Raw genomic sequence first — 25,505 nt, forward strand, 5'->3', positions numbered from 1 at the left:
GAGAAAAGTGAAACTTTCTGTCTGTGAGACAGAGACTTTTGAGAGAAACCTCACTGATTCTTCCTTCACACTCTAGGAAGATGTCCCTAGAAATTTCTCCTTTTAGGAAGGCTCCTCCTCCTCCAAAATAAGCCCAGTTACTCAAAACGGACAGAGGCACAGTCAGCCAGCACACTCCTACAGACAACACCTGGGGGGAACAGGCTTCAGCCATGCCTGGCACAGGATAAACATCTGCTCTTGGCCAGCAGCACTTGGCCTTTCACTTTCTGCTTTCAGCAACAAAAACTCGTTCTGCACAGAATCTGTTGCAACTTCTTAAAAGTGCAGAAACACACAAAGAATCTAGGCAAGTAAAACCAGTGCAGGGAGACTCCTTCCAGTCCTGCTCTGTCTCAGAAGACTGCAGGCAACTCATTGCTCTCAATGTTGTCTTGGCACGTGCAGAAACACCTTCCTATTCTCCCAAGGCCATGATGGTCTCTATTGTTCGCTGCTAGAAATGACAGCAGAGACTTTTCCATAAAACTACTTGAAAAATGCAGATTCTCTTCCCTTCTGTGTTGATGTGTATGCATGATGTGATATGTCATTTAAGTAAATCTAGCTTTACTGACATGGATACTCACAGAAATGAACACATGTGTACATGCCCAAAACCAGATGAAAACAAAATTTTAAATTCGCAGGTATGGACATTTACACCAACTGATACAGAGACAATACTATGTAGTTTCTCTGATCTATTATGAACATGACTCAAAAAACCCACATACATAAATGTGTGATCTACACAGAATGCTTAATTGCAAAAGGATTTGTTGAGTTATTAAAAAAAAAAAGAAAGAATGATTGTCAGGAGACAACCTGGTTGTGGGAAGAGTCACTTAATTCACTGCATGAATGACTCACGGTGAATTACTTGCATAACTCCACTCACGGAAATCACTACTCCGCAAAAGTGCATACATGTTAAATCAATCAAAACACAGAGCAGTCCATACTCTCAGTACAATGCCATCTTCTTGCCAGTACAGTATGAACAAAAAACCTCTCAGCTGGGCAGGGAGGGGGAAGAAGTCCCCTTTTTTGGTATCCTGGCAATGTTTTGAAAAGACAGTTTGACAGTGCTTGCTTGCCTTATTCATGCCTGGCATTTATGTTAAAAAGAAAATCTGGGCCTGTAATATTCAAGAGCAAGCTCTTGTTGACAATGAAACTTTGACTAATAAATCTGAGGCTGCATTTCCCACCCAACTCAATTTAATGCCATAAGGTAATTATGGCCCTTTCCTGAAAATACAGAGCTCCATGAAGAATGTCAACTGGCATGAACACTAGCAAGATTTGCTTTCTTCAGGCTACTCTCAGGATAACTAACTCCTTCCTTTGTTTGCTATCTGTGCTTGAACTGTGAGGTATAAAGCTTACTGGAATAAAGGGAACTCTTTTTCACTGTCCCGCCCCACTTTAATTTTCCATAGCAAGTCTCCAAAACTAAAAAGAGAGGAAAAAAACCAAAAAAAGCGCCATAGCTCCTTTGTAAGTCTCATGTGCCTGAGACAATCCACCAGCCGTACTTCAGGCACCAGATTCAGTCATTAGAGTGACCAGGTGATACGCGTCCCCTTGGCTGCAACACAGTAATTTAAACTGCATGAACTGGGAGCTTATTCTCTGGGTATATTCAATGCAGAGGCTCCAGCTAGTATTTCAGAGCTCTTCTGTTAGTAGCTTTATTGATTCTAAGTAAAACTTTGGTCTATAGGGAGACTTACTGCCCATATGTTGCGTGAGGAGCAGCTGCAGTAGGAATGACCAGTACAGAGAGCAGCCCATCCAAAGCAGAGGTCCACACAGTAGTGACAGCGCCGAGGGCAACAGCATCTTTAGGGAGGCAGGAGAAGCATGTTTGCTTTTGCAGAGCTCCCCAACAGCTAGAGCACCGACCGCAAACAGCAGGCAGGCCTGCGCGCTGTGGGGACTGCCGTCTCAGCCACCACTGCCCAGCTGGGGTGAGAGAGCAGGAGCGAACACAAGCAAACAGATCCTGCCACCCAGTGAGACCCCAGCTATGCTGACGCAAGAGCCCTGGAGTAGAAACCTCAGCTCCTCCCGGTGTTTCTTCTGACAAGTGTTGAATAGAACACATAAATACTCCCTGGAACTGGGACCTGAACATGGGATTTCCTTTGTCCTGGAGGAAACAATCCCCCATGTCATTCCCTTATGGTAAATATTCCAATCAAAACCATCCTCAATATTATGCTTTGGCAATGCAGAAGACAGCGGCTGAGGCTAAGGGAAGTTTGTAACCCCTGCCTCCTGCTTCCCAAATGCATGCTCTAGAGGTATCCCATGCAGGAGAGGGACAAGAGCTCTGGCGCAGCTTTTAACAGACATGTTTGAGGAACTCAGGTATGATCCTAGCACCCTGCACTGACCTCCTCCAGTAACTTAAGACTGGGATGTGCCCTGGCTCCTGAATGGCAGTGGGACTACCTCCAGTTTCTTGTCAAAGTTATTGTACTTTTGAGCATCTGCTGGATCCGTGGCTAAGATCCACAGGGAATTTTGTATCTCAAAATGGATAAGGCTATTGATTCCAGGCAATTTTGGGAGTTAAGTGGTGCCAAGATGCAGACAGTGGAAACCCAATTTCAGAGGTCAGAGTACGGCCCCGATTTTTTATACATTAATACTGCTCCAAATCCAGGAACCAGCTTTATACACTGAGTTTACGAAATTCATGCTTGTTTTGTGAGCAAATTCATAAAACACATCTTTGGCTTTGCTATTTATCAGCAGCTCTCTTTCAGGCAAGCAAACAAATCTACCTCACCCATTTCTAGGAGAGAATTATTGGATTAACACGGGAGCACACAAATCCAGCAAGTGCATGCTTCAGGAGGATACTACACATACCGCAAGTGACTTGTGCTGTGACACACAAATTAACTTATGGGCAATTAAGACAGCTGCATGGTGGTTGTGAGGTAGACTTTTGGTAGAAACATCAGAATTTTTTAATACATAGTCTAGGATCACGTTATAAAAGGACAGATAACAATCCACGTTGCATCAGGTCCTGAAACTCGCTGCACTGGGGTATTATTGACAAATGCACAATTAATCTTGTACTAAAAACTTGCATCCAAAGAGATTTCAGTGCTTGAGACAGTTGCTAGACACAGGAAGAAGCTTTGAGCAGCTTTCAGAAATGACCAGTTTTAGTGTCTTGTTAAACTAAGCAACAAACTCAGCAGACAGAAGTACAGGATTGAGAGATGACATCAGATTTTGGAGTTGTGCTGCTAAGCTATTTCGTTTCTGTGTCCATTAACCTTCCAGCTTTTGGCTGTCCAGCCCGTTGAGCCTGGTAGCTGCTTGAGGCAGAGATCGTACCCAATCTGCACTTGTGCAGCTGCAGTGGTTCTTCCATCACAAGCTTTGAAAGTCTATTTGGATTACTTTTTAGCCTTTGTCATTGAAGCAAAAAGCTTGATAATGTGATCTGAGAGATCTCAGACTGCAGACAACTAGTAAAAACAAGCTGGAATGTATTATTCTGTGTTATACCTCCAAACGGATGAGTTTTAAGCTCTTGGAGTTGGCGATGCCACCAAGACATATTTGGAGATTTCGGAGATTTCAAGCACGACCTCACTTAGCTCAGCCTGGCATTTCTGCCTTCAACCACACATTTGTAATGATGACAGACTTCCACACGCTTTTGAGAAATACCTTTTATTGTATGACAGGAGTTGTCAAGTGAACTTCAACAAAAGAAATCATTCCATAGCAATACCAAAATCAAATTATTATACAAATGCAAAAAACAAAACAAAACCGGAGTTAAAATGGTGAAAAAGCAGTGCGCTGTTACACAATGTAAAACATATACAGAAAGCCACATTCTTCTGCTAGTGTCAGATGCTCATCACCATCACAAGTGATTTCAACTCCCCCCCCACCCCCTGCAAGAGAGGCAAACTTTAAAGTGAGATATTTTGAAGGGTCAGATTAACACAAAAAGCATTTTCAGGGAAGTTTCTATAACATTTGGATTTTTTGTCCCCTTCTGATTCTTTTTGCAATCTTATGTTAAACACGTATTGGGAAGGTTAAAAGAAACTGTCAACATCACTTAAGCAACTGGCATTACTGACGTTGGTCAGAAGAAGGTCCTCCCTCTTCTAAAGGGCAGTATGAATGGTATCGCGAAAGACTACGCCTATCAAGAACCGTATTGGTTTTGACTCTTCCAGTGTTCTTTTGAGGAGGGATGGAGTAAAGATATACCAAAATCAATGTCTGAAGAACAATTCTTGAGACCAGAAGTAGAGGCTGTTCCTAGTCTTCTACAGAAATAAACAACAGGTCTGTAACTGATGGTTTTCAGTATTACTGTATAAAATTATATTTAGTAGAAATAAGACTCTGGAATATTTTAAGGCATCTCATGGTGAAGAAATATTTTAAAGGCTTGAATAACTCAGAAGACTGAGTTCTTCTTCCAAGATCCCCAGGAAGGAATGTACAGTAACCAGCTTTGCTATTTCCAAATAAAGCATCAAAATTTTCAAAGTGGAAGTTCAGAACTATTTTAACTTTTCTTTAAAAGGAAACACAAAACACTGTGCCAGAAAGATAATTTGTCCATTTAACAGACGAAGACTTTCACCAAAGGAAGGCCTTTCTCATCCCTGATCTGAGTTTTGCCATTCAGATACATAGCACTTTTTTGCTCAACTGAAATTAAACAGGTCAGGCAATCTTAGCCAGTAGTCACCTGAAAAAGCCCAACTATCAACAACAAAACCAACAAAATAATCTAAAAAACAATTTCCTGATTAAAATTTTTTGTTACTAAAAAGATGATATAATGCCAATGACAGACACAAATGACTCGCTATTGGTTGTTCTACTCAGCAATCGATGAGTTTCAAGTGTGCTTTTGTAAAAAAAATTTTTTTCTTATATTGATATTTGATACCTACAGCTAGTAATGTCCTGCCAAAACATGTGAAGAAGCAGAATCTGTATTTTCAGAGATACCTAACATTTTTGAGTGCAAGCAAAAAGCTACAGTATCAAATTAATTCTAGCTTACAGATTGATAGCTAGATCTGTCAGGGTCTCATACCAGTAAGTCTGAAGCAGCCAGCGTTTTGGAGCTCTGCTCTGAAATATAACTTACCATAGATTCATTTCAGAGCTGAAATGAACTAAAACTGTAATTATACCCTTGGTTTACGCATGCATATCTCCTTGATTCTGACAAAAAAAACCAAACCAAACCCTCAAGGTATATGGCCAGCAGAATGTATTGTTCTCTTGAACTATTTAAAACTCTCAGTGTATTATACACCACACTTACTCTCTTGTAAGAACTAAGTATTTAGAAATAAAAAGAATTCACTATTGTGAAACACAGTCAGATCCTGGGTATGTCTGCACTGCTCAATAAAGAAAGTAAACAAATGAGCTCAAGCACCAAACTCCATTAAGTGTCTACACTATCTTATTGGTCCAGGCACCCTAGCTCTGTTCTGGACCACGCCAGCCAGGCCTCTCCATGACAAAGCTTGAGCAGAGTTTGGACATGGTTCACGCCATGGATCCCTTCCAAAAACGCAGTTATAGGCAAAACCATGCAAGGTTCAACTTTCTTTGTGCTACGCAATCCCCCAGCACTGTCCCATGTGACTTCATGCGCTCAAACACTTCTCTACATCTTCACATACCTGTGCAATACAAACACTGGTCTACCGAGCTGTAGAATAGCCCTATCCTTACTTCAGACAATTTGAATTGGAAAGGCAGCCACAATAAAACACACTAGATGATAATTGTGTGCTAGCTCCACAAGCGGACAGCATGAGCTTGGAGAAGACCCAAGGGCCAAGCGATGGCCACAGTGGATGTGGCTGGTGTGCTCGAAGAAGGATTAGCCATAAGAATTCCTTACACGAGCCAATCTGTGCCATGTGGCTTTGGGGACAGGTAGCTGTCCCTGACCATCTGCTATTTAGCACCAGATGTAGCACAAGCCTCATGCTGCGCATCACTGCATGAAGTCCAGTTCCACTGATCTCAGTGGGATCTGTTACAGTCTAAGGTGCTACACATCACAGAAGTGTCAGAACCTGCCAAAAGAAAACTAGGATGTTACCAGACACCTGATGTTTGTTTTTCTCTCCCAGCCACCAGGGGAAACTGGCTGGTGGCACTGCAAGTAGTAAGAGGTCCTGCCCCTTCTCCTGGTATCTCACAGCAGGATAGCGAGCCTCACCGCAGGGAAGACATTGTCAAAGGGGAACGAGGATTCTGCCTCTCACCACTGGGCTGAGTCCTAAGCAGGACAAAGTCCTTCTAGAAGAGTCCTCATGCTCAGGCACAGGCTTTGGCCTCAGTTTACTTCTCAAAAAGGAGAGAGTAATTTTGTATTTGAATCAGTTATTTGCTGGTAGAACTGCTTGAAACAAGAAACACTTGTGTTTGCCTTACTTTTAGACCACTGGGTGAACATTGGGTAAATAATGTTTGTCTTACAAAGGCAATACCAAGCATCTTCAGTAATTTTTAAAAAGCACAATATTTTCCATGTCCTGAAGAGATCTGTTGCCTTTTAGTCTCTTTTGTGCCCTTTAAACAGTAAGATGAATAGATTTATTTTTAACTGGACCTCAAAGAGTAGGTATTTCACTAAACATGAAAAAATCTGAAGCAGCACAGCACTTGCTTGATTTTTTTTTTTTTTTTTTCTCAAACATGGGAATAGTGCCTTTGTGTTAAAGTGCTTTGCTGAATCAGGACATAACTTATGAATACCGAACCCCCCTCTCACTGCATTCCCCTCACTATCAGCAACAGCCATTCAAAGCTACAGGTTGTACTTTCCTACCTATTCTGGTAGGATAGTAACTTCAAACAGCTAGAGTTCAACAGAACCCCTAATGCAAAACTTTAAATATACTAAGGTTACATATTTTTAACATACATTTAATGAATTTGTTGTGTACCCTGCAGTTACAGCTTTGGCTTGAAGGCACAAATATTAAGGCACAATAAATGCAAATAATGTATACATTTCAATGTGTTGTGTTGAAGATAACTTTGTACTACAGTATTTAGGTATAATGACATGTCATTCAAACATCTCCTCAAGTTATTTTAATAGCTTTTTTTCTTTGATAACCTGGATAAAAAGAGGAATGTATGTTAAATTATTTAAATATTTCTTCAGTGCAAATGTGGCAATTTTCTTCTAAAGTATAGAAGATTGAGATTGATTTTTCAGCATTTGGATTTTAGCAAAATACAACTAATATTTACATTCATCTTGAAACAGCATTATTTGAATTATTTATAAAAAAAATAAGTATATAGTACTTTTTGCTATCAAAAAGAAAAAATACTTTTGGCTTGTTCAATTCTTTTTTCTACCAACCTGCATAGCCACTTTGACAGGCAGAAAGACAGCTGCACCAGACAACTACGTTGTACACTACCAAATCTGCTGTTTAGACATAGCTGTCTTGCTAAAGTGACACTGAAAATAATTTGGTTTTGCTTGCTCTCCAAAACATTTCCAAAAGAGGAAAAAGGACACATTCCAATTTTTTTAATAAGCTCCAAATATGCACCCTAGACCTGTTAGGTGTCCTGCACCTGTTTAAATAAAAGAGATCTCTACCACATAACTTTCACATAGAAACTGAGTCTGCCTAATTTCTGTAGCAATACAAACATAATTAGATGGAAAGGAAAACATATTGCACTGAAATTAAAGAAAGAGGGGCAGTAGAAGTTTTCTTCTCAGTATTAAACAGGAAGGATGTCCAGTGCAAAGATACGCCCTCTCCCTTTCCTCTCTCATTGACACTTGCAAACATTGTCACTGAGTCTGGATGATCTCAGGTTTCCAATCTATGGAAAACAGTTAAGGTTTTAGGAATCACAGTGCAGTTTCAGTTATGCATAATCCTGAGGAAGGATCCAAGGAGGAGTCTGTGGCAAGTTGACCATTCTGAACAACTTCTGGGTAATTCTTACTGAAGTACACCTAGGAAAAATATCAGATTCTGTGAGTAATCATGCATCAAACACCTTCTAGTTTCAAGTAAAATTTCTGGAGATAAACACAGCAGAGATAAATACATGTCCTTAAGGAATCTCAACAGGAACTTCAGGTTAGTGGCATTCAGTAACTGCGTGTCACTGAAAAATTAGTAAAATTACTATATGATCTTACATTATAATAAAGTGTGAGAAAAATCTCGCACAACCTGTAGATCCTCTCAAATTCTGGTAATTCAGATAAATAGATAGGTTTCATCACTTTACATTAAACAGATAAGTAAAATCATTTTACTAGCTCAAAACATGGAGATAAATTAAAAACAGGATGACAAAGAAGCTGTGAAATCTCGCGTCTGCACAAGGGTTTCTCATTTTCACACATAAAATGAACACAATGGATTTGGATGTTAATATCAGGTTGTAATCCCTATATTTTACAAACTATGATTGACAACCATTGAAACTTCAAGGTATATGTATGAAATATCCCAGCGTTTAATTTGTGCTGCAGAGCAGTTATAGGGCCTATAGAAATGTGATCTCTGGATAGTGAACCACAATAATGAAAGAAGAAGCAAAAGCTTTAACAATGACTCAACCAAGCAACTTCTCTAAAATGTAAGATGATACCAAATAATAGGACAGTTCTTTGCCAAGCCTTTGAGTTCCTGAATTCTACCAATTTCTAGCTCAACTAGAAGAGATACAGGTTTCCTGATAAATGTATAATCAGAACATAAAGGAAATGAAATGCTGTCAAGTTTCACTGTTCCACAATCATCAGTTTTTAGTAGCTGTATCATATCTCTGTTCCTTGACAGATGCGCATAACAAAATGAAATAATGTCAAGACTTGTGTGCTCTTATCTAAAAATGTGTTTCAGTGAAAAAGGACTTCAAATGCAATTTTTTCAAAGAAGAATGTGAAAAGTTTTGTTTGAGCCTTTAAAAAACAGAAAATACACTATCTTCCTGAAGCTGACACGTGTCATGAGTTAGGTCTTATAGTCAGACTGCTTTGACTACAGCTTATGAAACATTTCTCCAATTTATATTTGAGAGTGTTGTCAACAAAGTTCTGTTTGTTTGATAATAATGTCCTTCTCATATATATGAATACATGTATAAGACACGCAGGATAAAAAAGAAATAGTCATTTTATAAAAGCATTCCTGTAAGTACCACTGTCGTCTTTTGTGTATGCACACTAACACAGGATATATGCATCTTTACAAGTTTCAAAGAATATTAAGGTCTGATTTGAATCAACAATAGAATTGGAAGTCCTGTTAAGAGGCATTCCTCAATAACCAGCCATGATCGGATGCAACAGAGGAAAGTTAATCAGGTGCCTGCCTGCACACATGCTGCAGAGATGGCAGCTGCAGTTGTGTATTCCCATCCCATTCCTGGTTTAAAACATAAAACTTTGGCATATTTTTAATGCAGCTTTTGAATGTGATTTTTTTTTTATTGGAAAGTTAATGGAAAACCTTGGCACATTACTAGAGAAGTAACGAAATGGCAGCTGCTTTTCAACTGTCTCATTGCAATTCTTCCCCTGAGCCCAATCCCTCAAGATATTAAATGCCCAAATCTTTATACAAGTTTCTTCCACTGCCAACAGAGCTGCAACCTTTTAAAAGTAATCACTGAGGTGAGATAACACCCAGTATTTTAATATTTACACATCTGTCATAGCTTTAAAATAAAATAACCCTTATTTTTCCCTGAAAGTACTCAAAAGCTAATTGACAGAAAACCAAGCCCTATCCCGATGCCACCAAAGCTTGTAGAAAAGCCTCTCTCAATGCTGCCAAGAGCACAGACAACACACCAACCTCTGTTTATCTGAATAACTGAGCACTTTTTTTCCTTTTTAACTGTTTGATGACTATTTCTCACTTTCCCATAGGATTTTCTCCTAATAGCTTCTTGTAAACTGAGCAAAGATTAAAAACACGGTCTCACAATGCCAAGCCCAACTCTATTGCAGTCAGGCTCACAGGGTAGTTAATATATACTCAGCAGTCTCCAATTTGAGCTGTGCCTGCGTTGTTTTCTTTGACACTTGCACAAAAAATAGGGATACTGAGTGACAAGAGAGACATACAATGTTCAATCAATTTGGAAGTTTGAGCTAAGGTTCCAGCAATAGCTCGACCTTGCAATGCTCAGCTAAGACGCCCATGAGGTATTTTTAAGAATTAGGTTTCTTCAAAGATGTCCAAGTTAGTCTTCCAATTTAAGCTGTGTAGTCCCTCTTTATTTGCACTTAAAGGATATATGCAGAATCCATACTGTTTCAGAAAATGCATTTTAAAGTCTCACCTTACTGAAAAAAGATCTTGGTACAAGCCTATTCGGCGCAAGATTCATGTCCAAAATGCAAAAATCAAATAATCATTGCCAAAGCATGGCCACGTTCCAAACCATGTTACTTAGCAACCCACTGTAACGCCTTTTGAAAAGTATGTATATATGTCATATTACCAATTCTTTTTATGTGCAGCATGCTGTTTTTCAACAACAGAAAAAAAGCTGTTCTTCATAAAAACAGTTCTTAGTAACCACAGCAGGAATGTACGAGACCAACAGCAATACATGTAACAGACTTACTAGTGTACAAAGAAAAGCCATTGGAATCAGCTTTTCTGACTAAGCAACTTCTCTGAAAGTATGCATGAAGCACAAGGGACAGCAATAACAAAAACCTTAAACTAATGTCCAAGTCCTTCAAACAGAAGGTTTGTAACTGTAACTGTGCTTTGGGGTAGCTGCTGACTGGAGATACAGTCTCTCAGTTCCCATATTTTTGGGCTGAGTGTGGATAAGCACCATGCTTTGCATTCTTGGCAGATGCTAAAGCTTGTATCTGCCTTCTAGCCTGGGAGTTAGCAAACTTTTTCATCAAACCACATTTCAGCAGAGACTGGTTCCTGGATCTCTTCCCTTCCTGTACAAAATCACATAACATTGATGTGGTAACTGCAGATGACTATATGGGCAAGTAACATCAGGCAATTATTTTTTATATATTTTGAATTATCTTTGAATGCAATTGTGCAACTGGGGAGGGCTGCAGGGAAGGAAGGAGAGACAGCATGACATGGCTAAATCTCTAAAGATGACAGCCTCACCTCTTGCCATTCCAAGGATCAAGCCTTAGGAAGCTGGCCTTCCCTTTATGAACACTGGTCACATGAATTTGAAGCTATCCTTTAAAACATCATTTATATAACCTCCCAATTGTCATACACATATGATAAAAAACACAGCTAGCCCATTCCTTTCTAAAAATAAAGCATAAGAAGCTACATTGCAGCAATGGAGAAGGACAGCAGGACTCATTACATAGTCTAGTTAAGGACAAAGCTGTTTCCTCAGTTCTCAATTAGTGCCACACATGAATTTATAGTGTACACTCTTAGCTACAAAGCTTCACTTGAAAAACCCTCTAAAAGAAAAAAAAAAAAGGTTTCAGCAGCTCCATAAAAAAATCTAAGAATATGAACACAGAACTCTCTCCCCTAATTTTCAAGAACTCCATTAAAATAGCCTCCAATATGAGCACGCAGCCTCCATGACAGCACAATCTTTCATATTTTTTTCCCAATTTGCTGGAAATGTGTTTATTTTTACTAGGAAATAGCTAGGCACCTGCCATTTTGTTTCCTGTCTTTATGTGTTGCTTCCCATCTACTGGTCTCCTGTTTCCCTTGGAAATAGTCTGGAATTTGTGTTCCTCTAGCTCTGCTCCACACATGCAGCAACTTGAGGAGAAGAAAGCATAAAGGCTAGAGATAAGACCTTTGCCTCTTGTCTTGAAAAGGCTCTCTTAGGTCACTACATGCCTAATATCAGTGCCTTACTTGTATGCTGAAAGTAAAGTTACATGACTACGAAGCAATTTGCTGCCAAACTGAACACTGTCAGTCTCAACTGAAGCAGTGCTGAAACTTCATTGGCACTGAGAGAAATAAAACCTTGCTCTGGACATCCTGTATGGTAAATTATCAAGAAAAAAGAAATCAAGCCAAAAGCTAGTCAAAGTGAGTTCCTCAATCACAGGTCATGTTTTTATCTTCTTATCTTTTATGCTTCAGCTTTCCATCTGAAAAGTAGAGATGATATAGCATCACTTCAGAGGCATATTATGAAAATTAATCCATTGATGTTTCTTAAACACTTTGATTGCCAGAGGAATGCTCACAATTACACTAATACTTCTGTACTCAGAGTAGGATTTGAATAGTAAGCAGCAAATCAAGCACAGAGCCTTGTAGGGAACAAGGAGGCAACAAAACATTCAACAGCTGTTTCTTAATTGAGCCCTGCTCATCCTATGGGCAGAACAGAGCAAGGGTGTAAGAATAAAGTAAGAGAAAGCATAAAAATAAGAACATGAACACATCCTCAGAGACCATAATATAATGCACAGGTACTGAACCTCAAACGAAAATTTGACAGTCTCTTTTAAAAATACAGAAATACCAGATAAATGCTGGACTCTGCAGCCCTAACATGTTTTTACAGCAAGTTTTTCCAAGGTCAATGCTCAGTACAGGTGAGTATGTCATATATTGTTTACACTTACTGTTTTGTGTACATATAGAAGGATGCAAGAAATCCAAACATTCTTTCAACTCAGGGTATATAAATACGCTTATCATTTAGAAGTCTGCGCATATCTCACTAAAAAAAAGCACTGAAAATTATGGCTTTGCCTTACAAAACTGACAGATTCTCTAGTAGAAAGCTTACTGTAACACTGAATATGCCAACTTGAGAGAAACAAACTGCAGAGACAAACTTAATTATCCCTTCTTCTAAAATTACCCGTTTTGCTGTTTCAATCAGAGAAGCCGCTTCAGTCTTGCCCACTTGTTGCACCATTTTGTAAAACAAGCCATCTTGTTCTTGCAGCAAAATGTAAGGTTCACCATATTCTTTCAGTCTTCCTGCATCTAAAACCTGTTAAATCATCAGAAACCAACATATTAACACAAGAAATTAAAACCCAAATGTGAAGAGACTAAAGCAAGGTGGGGAATATATGCACTTTAAGTGCTAAGAAGAATTCTGTATCCTGAAAATGAAATATGTCCTCTTCAAACTAGCATAGCACTTTTTCAGTTTATAGACCTGTTGTACAATTTTAGATTGCCCTACAGCCATTCCACCTATAGGAATCCAATGCAAAGTTATGCAGAATATGGAAATACAATGTCTGTGAAGCCAACAAAGCAGATTATAAGATTCATTGTGTAAGAAAGAAATAAAGAGGACTAAAATGGGCTCTGAAGTAAACAGCTGTGGGTAAAAAACACGCAATAACCACCAAGACAGTTAAGGCAGAATAAGTAGTTCTTTCGGATTACAGGAGGTGAAGATATAATTAAAGAAAATGAGGGTGTTGCTGAAAAGATAAACAATTTCTTGCATCAGTTTTTGCCAACTAGGTATTAGAAAGATACCTACTCTGAACCTATTCTTTGTACATAAAGAAAGATGAGATGCCACCAGGGACACAGGTACTCAAAAGAGAGGAAGGAAGAAGGAAAAAACAACAGAGAAATTAAAAAGGCATTAAGTCAGTAAACCACAGAGGACACATACAGAATACCAGAAAACATCAGAAAACAAATTAAGAATAAGTTGATTGAACATCTAAGAAAATATTCTCATACTAGTGACTCTATTTAAGGACTGCACGGTAGCAAATATTGCACCTAAATTTTGAAAAGTCTTACGGGATTCATGCAGGGAACTTTTAGACTAACATACAGATTTTGAGATAAGACAGCAATTCAGTTTAAACAATCATTAAAACACAAGTAGAAGACACACAGATCACAGGCAGAATTTTTCCTCTACAGTTTTAGCAAAAGTAAACCTCACAAATCTGATACATTTCGTAATGCAACAGAAGAAAACTAAAGGAGAAATGGTTTATATGGATCTCCAGAAAGGTATGTGGTGGAACTAAACAGCTGTGCTACAAGGCACAAAAAATTTTCAAGAACCTGGACAGAAAAGAGAGATTAGTAATAAACAGCGCATTTTTCTTTGTGGAAAGCTGAACAGGTAGGAACTGGTGGGAACCACATCATTCTGGCATATGTAGTAGCTACGTATGTGTTAGTCATCAGAAAAAGGAGTTATCAGAAAAGTGACAAACCTGCAAATGACACAAAAATGGGCAGGTAAGTCTAGCCCAGAGGAGATTCAGATACACCTAACTAGCCTAAGAGAATGAGAGACACAATGGCAGGGAAAAGTCAATATTGACAAATGCAATGCACTCAAATACTTAACTGGCTTATAAATTAATGGTATTGACTCAAGAGATTTGGGTATCGGTCTACAAGTTCAGTACATTAGTCCATATGTAGGAGCAGTGAAATTAAAAGAAAAAGCAAAGAGAAAGAATTTATGTGAGAAAAAGTAATTCAGAAAATACTTTTGTTCTTGTATAAATAAAAAACTGAATACACATGGTATACTATTGAAAAAGATACGGCCACAACAGAGGGACTTCAAGGACTCATAACCCAAGCCATAATTGTGGTGTACATACTTGTAAGAAAAAAAAAAAAAAAAAGATCTAAAGAACTGGAGCTGTTGATTTCAGGAAATAAATTAATAAAAGGTATTATGAGGACAACTTCCAAAATAAAAATAGTTTGCAAACTTCTGTTTGAAAGAAGAAACTCCAATAATCTTGGAGACAAATTTGAAGTCCTGTGAGGAAATCTTCAAACATGCACTTTGCCTGTGCAACTCCTTAAAGCAAAACATCCTGATGGCCAAGAGCTCAGCAGATCTCCAAGTGGCCTGGACCCCTGTTAATGACAAAACCCACAGTGAAGCAGGACAGCTGAGCTGATCCCTTTGCCTGCACTGGTGTGAAGATTACACCCTGCCGGGATCGCTGTCAACTTGTTTGACACCAGGGACCCAGCACCAGGGGAAAGGCCCCCATTCCGCTTCCAGCATTTGAATGGAAAATGACCCAGCTAACAACAGCAGCATAATTACATCTAATTTTATAAATTATATGCACAGAAATCTACAGGATGTTATTTGCTATTTTCAAAAGCTTGTAACTTAGAGCACCCAGTTTATACTATGAATTTCCTTTGCAAAAGATTTCCAATACTGTTTGGTATATAGCTGAAGAAAATGCTCACGGAGAAATTTTAAAATATCAGTAATATTGCATAGCACAATATATAATCATTTAATAAACAACAGATGCAGTACTTCACCTGCAAAGGTATACTTGTGCACGTGTTGATTTTTCAGTGTACTTACTCCTATCCCATTTAATCTGAGTATTTAAGGTTTAATTACAAATATAATTTCAATCGTAATCTTTATTATATACAACAATATGTCACAGTCAAGGACAGCTTCCTGAAAAATGCAATAAATTAATTTATGATATACAGTTCAACATAACAAATTGGGGTGCCACAGCACAGGACATCTCTAGTACCTTGAATATGTAGGTTTTTTTCAGCATAGCACTAGATTATGCAACCACTCCTTAAGAGAGAAAACAAAAAGCATCTTCATTAAATGTGCCTCTCTCAAGAAAAGAACTACAATAGAAAAGTAGAGGGTTTTTTTAACTTTGTATTACTGTGGTATTCAAATTTTAACATTAATTTTGCAACTATCTGAAACAACCACAAACACGGACAGTCTTTCTCCTCCAAAGAACCTGGGAGGGAAAAAGGAAAAATTTACTCTTCCTTGACAAGTTTTAAGCAGCCAAGTCCAGAAGATGAACAGATAGAGTGAGTGATTTGTGTTTAGAAAAATTCCATTCACATTTTAAACAAATCATTAATCTATTAATATCTTTTATTGAGGAATAAAAACAAACTTGTGTTATGAAAACAGACAGAATAAACATAGGGAAAACAAACCCTGCTACTTTTTTTCAAAATCTGAAATGAAAAATAATGAAACTGAATAGACAATATCATTCCTACAAGTCAGGAATACTCAATAAACCCTATTCACCAAGGAACAACACTGTTTCTACTAACTGTTGTCATCTATGAGACAATGAAGAAAATTTAAGCTGATCTACTTGCTAGTTATACATTTATATATTCATACATTTATTAAAAAGCGCTTAGACAAAGAGATAGGTACTCTTCTTTGAAGAAAAACGTGCTGATAAAATTTAAATAAATAAATAGGTACTTTGGCTAAGGCTTTGCATACTCTTACTCACTGACTCCAAGCCAAATTAAAATCATTAGGACTTCAAAAAGCCAGCTAATCATTCAGGAAAGGTGGAATCTGGTGTTTACCAGCCACATGTTTTCTGATCAACTTGCATGCAACACTTATCACTGCACAATAAGACCGAATTGAACCCAGATGCGTTCCAAGGCAGTTGTACTAGTGGAACTTGACACAGAAAAGCCAGAGAAGCTTGTAGCTGGTGAAATCAGATCGGCAGGGTGATTATGGAGGACACACACAGAAGCATGGGACTCTGAATCAGACTGAGATTTCATTATAGACTTTAATGCAGATAGTGAGGCGGGGGGCGGGATTTTGGACAAATCATTCAACTTTTCAGCTCCTCAGTCTGACTGACTCATAATCATTCTGTGGGAGTTAATTGCCTGTGAAATACTTAGACAGCTGAGAGTAAAATAAAAACAAATACAAAAAAGCTATATAAACCCAAAGTAGTAATACATAAACCAGGGCCAGATTCTCCACTGGCTTGCACTAGCAGCTTCTTTTACTTCGCCTGCACTGTTCTTGCCTTTGTAGTCACATCCTCATGACTTCAACAGGATTTTCTCAAGTGGAAGAGTAACTCCAACAGTACAAAACTTACAAAATTGGCTGCTGGTGATCACACAAAAGCAAGCACACAGGAAAATTCTTATTCAATGGAATTGCTCACGTGCTTGCACAAGGTGAAACTGCTCTTTACTTACAGCTAACCAAATTAGCCCTACTCAAGCAGCACTATTCACACATCTCAAATTCAAACGGGGCTCAAATGTTATATTCTTCTTGAGCAAAATTCTCTCATGTCACCTAATTCCACTCCACCTAATGTTTCGTCCTGGTTGAATAGTCTGGGGCAGTGACTGCTCATCCCAGTTGTGATTTTTTTTCAGAAGCATAAGCGCCATGTCGGGTAGAAGGCAACATTGTTTTGAACAGCACTTTGATATAGAGGCACAGAATAACATAGAAAGAGTGAGATTAAAAACACGTCAGGGAAGGACAAAGAAACAGAAAAGTATTTGAATTTGACTGACCTGCAAAGGCAAACATGAAAATGGAGTATTAGCCATTTAAATGCACTGTTTATGTTAACTCTAGCTAGCACAGAAGGACTATTTGCCTATGCCACAAAAATGTTGCTGAACTAAATTTGTATAAGATTTGGCAACTACAAAGTAGTTGTTCATTTTGGCTCATCTGTACCCTGCCAGGGTATCTACCTCCGCTTTGCCTAGGCCCGCCCCCACCATCCTCCAAACCCCCAAACTTTGCAGTATTTCCACTTCATAGCCTCATAGCTTAGTGTATTAACCATAACAAAAAAGCAGAGGAAGGAAGACAAAAAGGAAAACATAAAATGTCAAAAAAGAAATCAAAGATCCGTTTCACAAAGAAAAGAGAGAAACGAGAAAGTGAATGATGATGATAGTGCATCAAGATAGCCCAGTTTCTAGCAGGGACCTAGGAAGCAGAACCAGGACAGCACCTTTTCTTCCTGATGATTCCTGCAACTAATTTATATTGTCCTGTTGCACAGGACTTTGGAAACGCAAACATTCATTTTGTAAGTGAATTTAAAATCTTCTTTGTGGACTAATATAAGTAAAAGAAGTGTCGTCGGCTACAGAAAGAATATGGACCCTTAAAAACACTGTAACAAATACCATGTACTTATGGCTACCCATAGACACTAAAAAGAAAGTTCTAAATCCTGCATTTTCTAACTTTCAGCAACAAAAGCAGACAAACCAAGAGAACAATAGTTATAAAACATTCTGAGAAAAAAAACAGTCCAAGGTTGGAAGTATTCAGCAACAGAGGAGGGGGGAATGGGACTTCATTTCAATTATTATTGAGGAATGACTAGTATTCCTATTCACGTTCATCTTCACCATAAAGCCAGAGGGAAGATGGGACATTTAAGAGTTGATCATAAATGTTTTTATTTCCTATTCAAAAGGAAAATAATTCAAGCAAATTATCTCCTAGGGAATACATCTGATTTAATTTAGACTTGGAGAAGACATCACCAAACAACAAAATTATTACTAAAGTTCAAAACTCTGCTAGGAGTACAACTTTGAACAATGTTTTCCTCAGAGAGAATACATCAAGATGATCTTCAATAAAGTCCTGGGAAGAGGAGAATATTCAGGAGATGCTTCTGGTTACATCACATTATAAGAAATATATTTACCCAAGACAATACATAGCTTTGTGGGAAAGAGTCAACAGCCTGTGCTCCAGTTGGCATTAAGTTCAGATGCAAGCAAGCTCTGTCTCTTCCATCTCATCATGGTTTGTCAAACCAGATCAGAAACATGTACATACTTCTCTGAAGTATCATTTATAAATATCAACCTATCTAAACTGGTTTGTGAACATTGAAGAACATTGAGAATGCTGCAAATGTAACTCAGGAACCATTTTAAAGTTTTTTTCTTTTCATTTTAAGGGGTTGGTTCCCCCTCGCCTTTTCATTTAATTTTTGGTAGTGGAGCTTTGTTTGTCTGTCTTTTGGGTTTGGTTTGTTTTTTTTTTTTTTAATTTATTTTAGACTTCAGGTTTAACCTAAGCATTCCCCAAGCTCCTTCAGGGATCCTATACAAATTACTCTACCAGTAACTCCAGACAAATTTGGTGTCAAAATAACGTAAGTTTCATATATCATGTGTACAAACAAAGCAGAGTGCACTTGGGCATTCACCTTCTTATAATCTGAAGTATTTTCAGACTTTCCCAATATTTCACCTCAGCAGAGCTTAACTTTGCTGTATCAATGCCAAATCTGGCACTGGTCACTGGGATTTGACATGTATCCCCTGACCAGCTTCCCCTGCTTCACAGAAAAGGCAACTTCAGGACATTTTGTTCTGTAACCAGAAATACTTGATTTCTTTAAACTGAAATTATTCCAAAGCTATTACTTAGGGAAAATTGAGCATGCAATGCTGCCTGATAAATTGTTCCACATATGAGTTATCTGTACTTCTCTTGCAGAGGCTTAAAAATCCACCTTCTTTTTCTCCATCTGATGGCACACCACTGTACGCTGGCTGGAATGTTGTGGGAAAAATTATCAATTATGTATGTAGTAATGAATCTTATTCTACTGATAATAATTTGATATTAACTTCTTCTGTATCTTGTCGGAGGAAAAACTGTTAACCAGTCACTGCAGATAATTCTTGTATTGTTCAGTTTTCTCATCTCAACACATGTGAAATATCAGTGCAAGATCAACCTTTCCCTTAGAGAGTATGAAGGGACCTCATGCCAGTTCTTACCAACAGCTGCACATGCTTACAAAACTCTCCCTTGGTCAATCAGTAATGACTGTTTCCATCACTGTAAAGCCATTTTGCAATCGGGATTGCAGAATGGCTCAAATATGGCCCTAAAGTGATAGAAGATATACTTCAGCTTAAGTGTATCAACTCTTTATAATAAGGGTCTTAGAAAGTTAGATAAGCCACAAGGATATTATACTTTCAAGAGGCTAAGGAATATTGTTGCAGATGACTGGATATGTCTCTCGGTTTTATCAGTTTCTGATGACAATGAACTTGTGGCTCAGCTGCCATGCACACAGTTTTACCTTATCAGAAACTCTCTGCTCAAAGCATCAGCCACCAGCATGTCCTGTGCTAATTTGCTTTTAAAGAGTAACACAGTATTTCTGAGAAAGCAAAAAAATCATTCCCTAAAGACGTGTTAGTATTTCTAGTATGGTCTGCATTCCATACTGTCTTTAAAGAATCATGATCCGACTGTCCTGTCCTTATACTGATGGAAATACATTCACACACAAACGCCTGACAGAACGAGAGATCAGGGTTCATCAAACATTGGCTTCACTTCCTGCAGTAATCCAAATCCAGCTCTACATTTGAATCCTCCCAGCAGAAGTACTTACTCAATAATTCATTGTTTTATTTAGGTAAAAGAAAAATCTTGTTGGGCAGCCCTCTTGAAATGGGAGCAGCTTTTAAGAACTCTAAGATGCCAATGTTTTGGAGAGGTGTGGCTTAAAACTGGCAATGAGAATCAACAATCCTAGTATCTTTTCAAGCTCATTGGGATTTTGACTCATTTTAGACACAGCTGGGCCAGGTGTGATATTTACAACTGTCGTAGACACTTTATTTCAGCTGACAACACTTGCTCTGATACATGACCATGGCACATAGCTCAGTATTTTATGTAAAACCTGGCCTAAACATCAACATAATATCTTCTCTTAATGGTAAAGATGCATAAATTACTCAGCTCTGAAAACATGTGCTCACTGGTGATAGTTGTTGAACTCTCTTATTGAATTCCAAGAAAGAACATGGAAGGACCTCGTTTCCCCTTGCGATTTGCTAAACATCCAACCAGTTTCAGAAGATTTGGGAATGGTGGAAATTGCTTTTGTCCAGATTCAAAACAAAACTGACCATTTCTGAAAAATCACTTGCTAAATGCTCAGCTCTTCCAGAAACTCTGCAAGTCTGCAAGTGTCTGCAACTAACTCTTCTGTTACCAAATGGAAGGAGAAACCTAATGGTTCCCAGGCCCCTTGCTCTCCATCAGTTGGCCAGATAGGCTCCAACACAGCCAAGAGCCAAACTAGGTAGGTTGGCATTAATCACACACAACATTGCATGAGACTGCTTTAAAAATCCCAAGAGTCTCCCTGAGATATTTCATCAGCCCTTATAGTTAAGTGTTGAGATCCTTCCTAAGTTTTCACATTTGATTGTTTGGATCCTGAAAATAAGGCCATCCAGTCAATTCACCAGTCACCTTACAGAGCACATGTACACAAAGTTTTTGCTGTGTACATACCGATATTGATATTCAGGTATGCTGAGATCAAGTATTCTTTCACCTCCTCTCTGTAAGGCATCTCATCTATGAGCATTAATTTCTATCTTCTGCTCCATGCATGTCCCCTTCTGTGACTATCCTTCACATTCTTGTCTTCACATTTCTTTACCCAAGAGACTTTGGTTCCACAGCACAACTGGGATTCTTCTTAGGGTGAATAAAAATTAATAAATTTAGTTCTAATATTCCCTAGTCCATATTTTCACGACAGAGGCTTAGTCAAAAAATGAGCTTTATTAGTGTTTGTTTCTTCTGAGTAACAACAGCAGGTGCATAAATATGAATGTAGCAACTTTACTGTGGATTACTCGATTCAGCTCCACAACATACTTTAAGGTATCTATGAAGAACTAGGTGCCTAAGTATCTTTGAAGACCTGATCCCTATTTTCAAAAATTTGGCTTTCATTCAAGCTACTATAATCCATTAAGCTCCCTTTATATTCTTTTGATGGAATAGACTTCAATAGCACAAGTATGATTTTCAATAATATTTCACCACACTCCAGATACCAGGGTAATATTAGGTCAAAAACCTTTTCAGCTCTGTGTTACAGAACAAAACATACCCATTTTATACTCTTGCAGTTCTTCTACTTTAGAATTTTAAGGGACTGAACAACAGCTCTGAATGTAGCCCTAATTACTTCTACTTTTCACAAAGTTTCATTTTTTACCATTCCAGGCTGCAGGAAAATTTATTGTCTTGCCAACTGACCTCTCTTAGATATCCTATGCACTTGAGGGCCTGTATCTGACAGCAGATAGCTCTCCACCAAAGAAACAGTCCTACATGTATGTATTTAAGGTTGAGAAAGTCAACACTAACAGCAACACACACAGTTTTCACAAAGAACTGTTCTGCAACCAGGATTGCACATTTCTGTATCATGCGACTTACATAATCCCCCCTAAACAGAACGCCTAATCATCATGGTAAAACACACTTGTTTTCCAGCAGTGCTATTTAAATAGGTGGCAAAAAAAGACACCAAAAGAAGAGCCAACAGACCACAGTATTTATGGCTTTAGCTCACTATTACTAACTTAAGTGTACCACCACTACCTTCCTATGTTCTCCACATCTCCATCTGAAGCTCAGCCACTGGAGCTAAAGCTCACGTGAAGGTATCAGTAGGGCAGCTGGGGCTCCCCCACTCCTTCAAGAGCTCTGCTTCTCACTGTGCTGCAGATTCAGACTCCCTCATGCTTATTCTCCCTTTAGCTCCATGACTCTTGTATTCCTGGCAGCACAATGCTCGAAAAGGAAGGGTGGAGACTAGCCTTAACCTGACTGCCCTGTGTACACTGGTGGGTACAGCATCTCCCTGGGAATGGGGAGCATTGCATCCAGACCTCCTCAGACAGAGGACAATGCAGAGCACAGATTCCTGCACTTCCTGAAGAATGCTGTCATCCCCATGTTAAGGAAAGGCAGCACTGCCATCACTATCATGTTTGCTTAGGTCTCTATGGATGAAGGATACTAAATGTGCAATACTGGATCAGATACCAGAACTCCAGAGAAGGACAAATGCTCAGACCTTGTCTACTGCACAGCATTTTCTGTCTAGCGGTAGGTGACTTCCCTTTCACCATGCAAACTGCCTGGATCCCTCTACAGAGTTTCCCCTTTGCTTTCAAGATGTTTACACCTACTCTTGGTGGACTGAGGTTAGATGTCTACAGTACACGAAACACGGTGCCTGATTTATGAGGCCCAGATGTTCCACCACGGTAAATGTAATGTCAGAAAAATGAGAACAACTGAACAAGGGAGGCTCACCGGAAAGACGTGGGAAGTCATTTTCTATTGACCAAATAAACAATTCAAGTCTGGCTATGAAGTACATTGTATTGTTACCCTGAATATTAGTCATTTCAGAATGTAACCACAACAGGTTTTCCCATAAATAAATCAAATCTCTTCCCATGATTCTCTTCATCAAAAACTTCCTATTTGAATGACAGTTTTTAATTACTAGATCAAGCTCTGCTTGCATAAAGAGCTTCCATTTCAAAGAAGTATTGCACTGATATGAGAAGTCTCTGTGGAGAAACATCCTTGTCATTGGGAAATGCACAAGTTTTGACTACTCTGTGGCTTTCCTGTAGAGAGACCACGGCATAGTATATACAGCAAACAACTGCATCAGGCTCTTGCCAAATGCATATACTTAATTTGCTACTGATCCACTATGTCCTTGGGTGAGCCTCAATTCCATACGCTTCTGTTTTCCTCTCTGTAAGAACAGTTTCTAAAAAGTATTTCTCAACCTGGAGAAGGAAGCAGAGAGGAGGGGGAGGAGTAGGTGATGGGGATTTTACAAGATCCCACCAGAAGTCCTGGGAGTGGTGCCTCTTGGCTGCCCCAGGCTGCTCCTGGCTGGGTTTGGTGAGCTGCAGATGGAATTTACGTTAAAGGCCCTTGCCCTCTAAGGTGAGGACAGGACAGTGAAGCAGCTGTTGTGGTGGTGGGCAAGCTGCCTAGAATGAGGGGCCAGCGGACCAAGCCTGAGCTGAGCTTCTGCCAGGATTTGCCATCACAGAAGAGGCAACTGCAATATCTATCCCATTTGCCCCTTCTGCCAGGGAGCAGGGTGGCTGCCTGTGCCAAAGAGCTAAAGCGAGTACTGCTAGCACCTGACAGGAGGAGTTACTACTTAGGTTCTCAAACTAATGAAGAAAAAGAAATAAGAAAATGTCCTATGAGACTCTGGAGCAGCACAGAAGGAGGAAAACAAAAACCAACCAACCAAACAAAAAAGAGTTTGAAAACCACTGGATTATAATTTTACGGTAGTATTATTTGATGGTCTGACTTAGCAAGTCTTTCCAACTTTGGTTCCAAAGATTGTATGGATACTTCCCTATCTCACCCAGGTGTTTGAAGTTTAATTAATTAATGTTTGTAAAGAGCGTTACAATCTCCAGATGAAAGGTCCTATGCAAGTGCAATGTAGTATTACTCATTGAGGTGACTGGGTTAGAGAGTATCACGTTACACAATACAGCTCTTCCCTCAATGACTTTAAGCGTTTGAAGTTCTGATAAAATGTGTTTATCACTAAGATAGATATAATGGAAATATTCTTAAGGTGTGACCTGGATTATGAAACCAGAGGTATGGTTTGGGAATGGAACAAACGAGAATTAAAACAACTCTTCAGGCCAGATTTGTCTACAGTTGTATAAAATGTATTCTGTTCTTCCTTTTTTTCCTCTTCCAGTAGGCTTTTCTCCTCTTCTAAAATAGAACTGGTTATTACGATGGGTGTGAGCAGACATGCAACAGTTCACGTTCAGTTCCTATTTCCATACTCATCCAACTCGACATTTTCTCATGACTTTCTGAAAATTATTTTCTATTCTTTTTTTTTTTTTTTTTTTTTTTTTTAATGTTTGGATTAACCTTAAAGGTGAATATTTTCTTTTTGGAAAGCCCTGCTTTAACCAGCAATTGAATTGATTTAAATCAAAAACTTATGGACAACACCAAACCAGAGATTGCAGCCAACATACTCAAGACAGGGTTGTCATTGAAAGCTATTTCAATCTAGACAGACTAAAGGAATAGGTCAGCATGAACTTCAAGACACTCAACAATGACAGATGCAAAGTCCTGAATCTGGCTGGAAAGGACTGACCCCCTGCATCAGTACCACCTAGGGAGTAACTGTCCGGGCATCAGCTGTGCTGAAAAGGAGGTGGGGTCCTGTTGTTCAGTAAGCTAAAGAGGAGTCAAGCAGTATGCCAGGGGTACCAACAGGAGGGCTGATCAAGGGAATTGCTTTATTGAGCATTCATCAGATCGCATCTGGAATACGGTGACCATTTTTGACCCCACAGTACAAGAAAGACGAGGGTAAATTGGAGCAAGTTCAAAATAGGGTCACCAAGGTGGTCAGTGGACTGGAGCACTTGACCTACGAGGAAAAGCTGATGGAGCAGAGCTTGTTCACCCTGGAGAACAGATAGCTTTGGGGAACTGAACAGCAATCTTTCCACACCTACAAGGAAGTTACTGAGAAGACAGAAGTAGGCTCTTTAGTGAGATACGCAATGGGAAAACAAGAAACATTTCCATAAACTGAAAGAACGCTTCAACTGCATGCACGGAAAAAAAGATTTCATGGCAGGTAATTAAGCATTGGGGTAGGCTGCCCAGAGAGACTGTGGAAATCTCAATCTTTCAAGGTTTCCAAGACCCAGTTGGAAAAGGCCCCAAGCAACGTGATCTGAAATTAGTGCTGACCCTGATTTGAGCAGGAGGTTAGA

The 25,505-nt window shown here is 39.0% G+C and overlaps 1 protein-coding gene across 2 annotated transcripts in view; it reads right to left on the reverse strand.

Moving 5' to 3' along the window:
- Positions 1-7,856: 7,856 nt before the first annotated feature.
- Positions 7,857-25,505, reverse strand: part of ABCC4 (ATP binding cassette subfamily C member 4 (PEL blood group)) — a 156,639-nt gene continuing 138,990 nt past the window's right edge. For both annotated transcript variants that reach the window (XM_086482029.1, XM_086482028.1), the window contains 2 exons: positions 12,925-13,059; positions 7,857-8,068 (listed from right to left, as the gene is read on the reverse strand). In XM_086482029.1, the coding sequence (XP_086338155.1) occupies positions 7,961-8,068; positions 12,925-13,059 (243 nt within the window). In that variant the 3' untranslated portion in view covers positions 7,857-7,960. The remainder of the gene's footprint in view (positions 8,069-12,924; positions 13,060-25,505) is intronic.

The sequence above is a fragment of the Leptosomus discolor genome, chromosome 1 (genome assembly GCF_034619465.1).
Source record: "Leptosomus discolor isolate bLepDis1 chromosome 1, bLepDis1.hap2, whole genome shotgun sequence".
Lineage (NCBI taxonomy): Eukaryota > Metazoa > Chordata > Aves > Leptosomiformes > Leptosomidae > Leptosomus > Leptosomus discolor.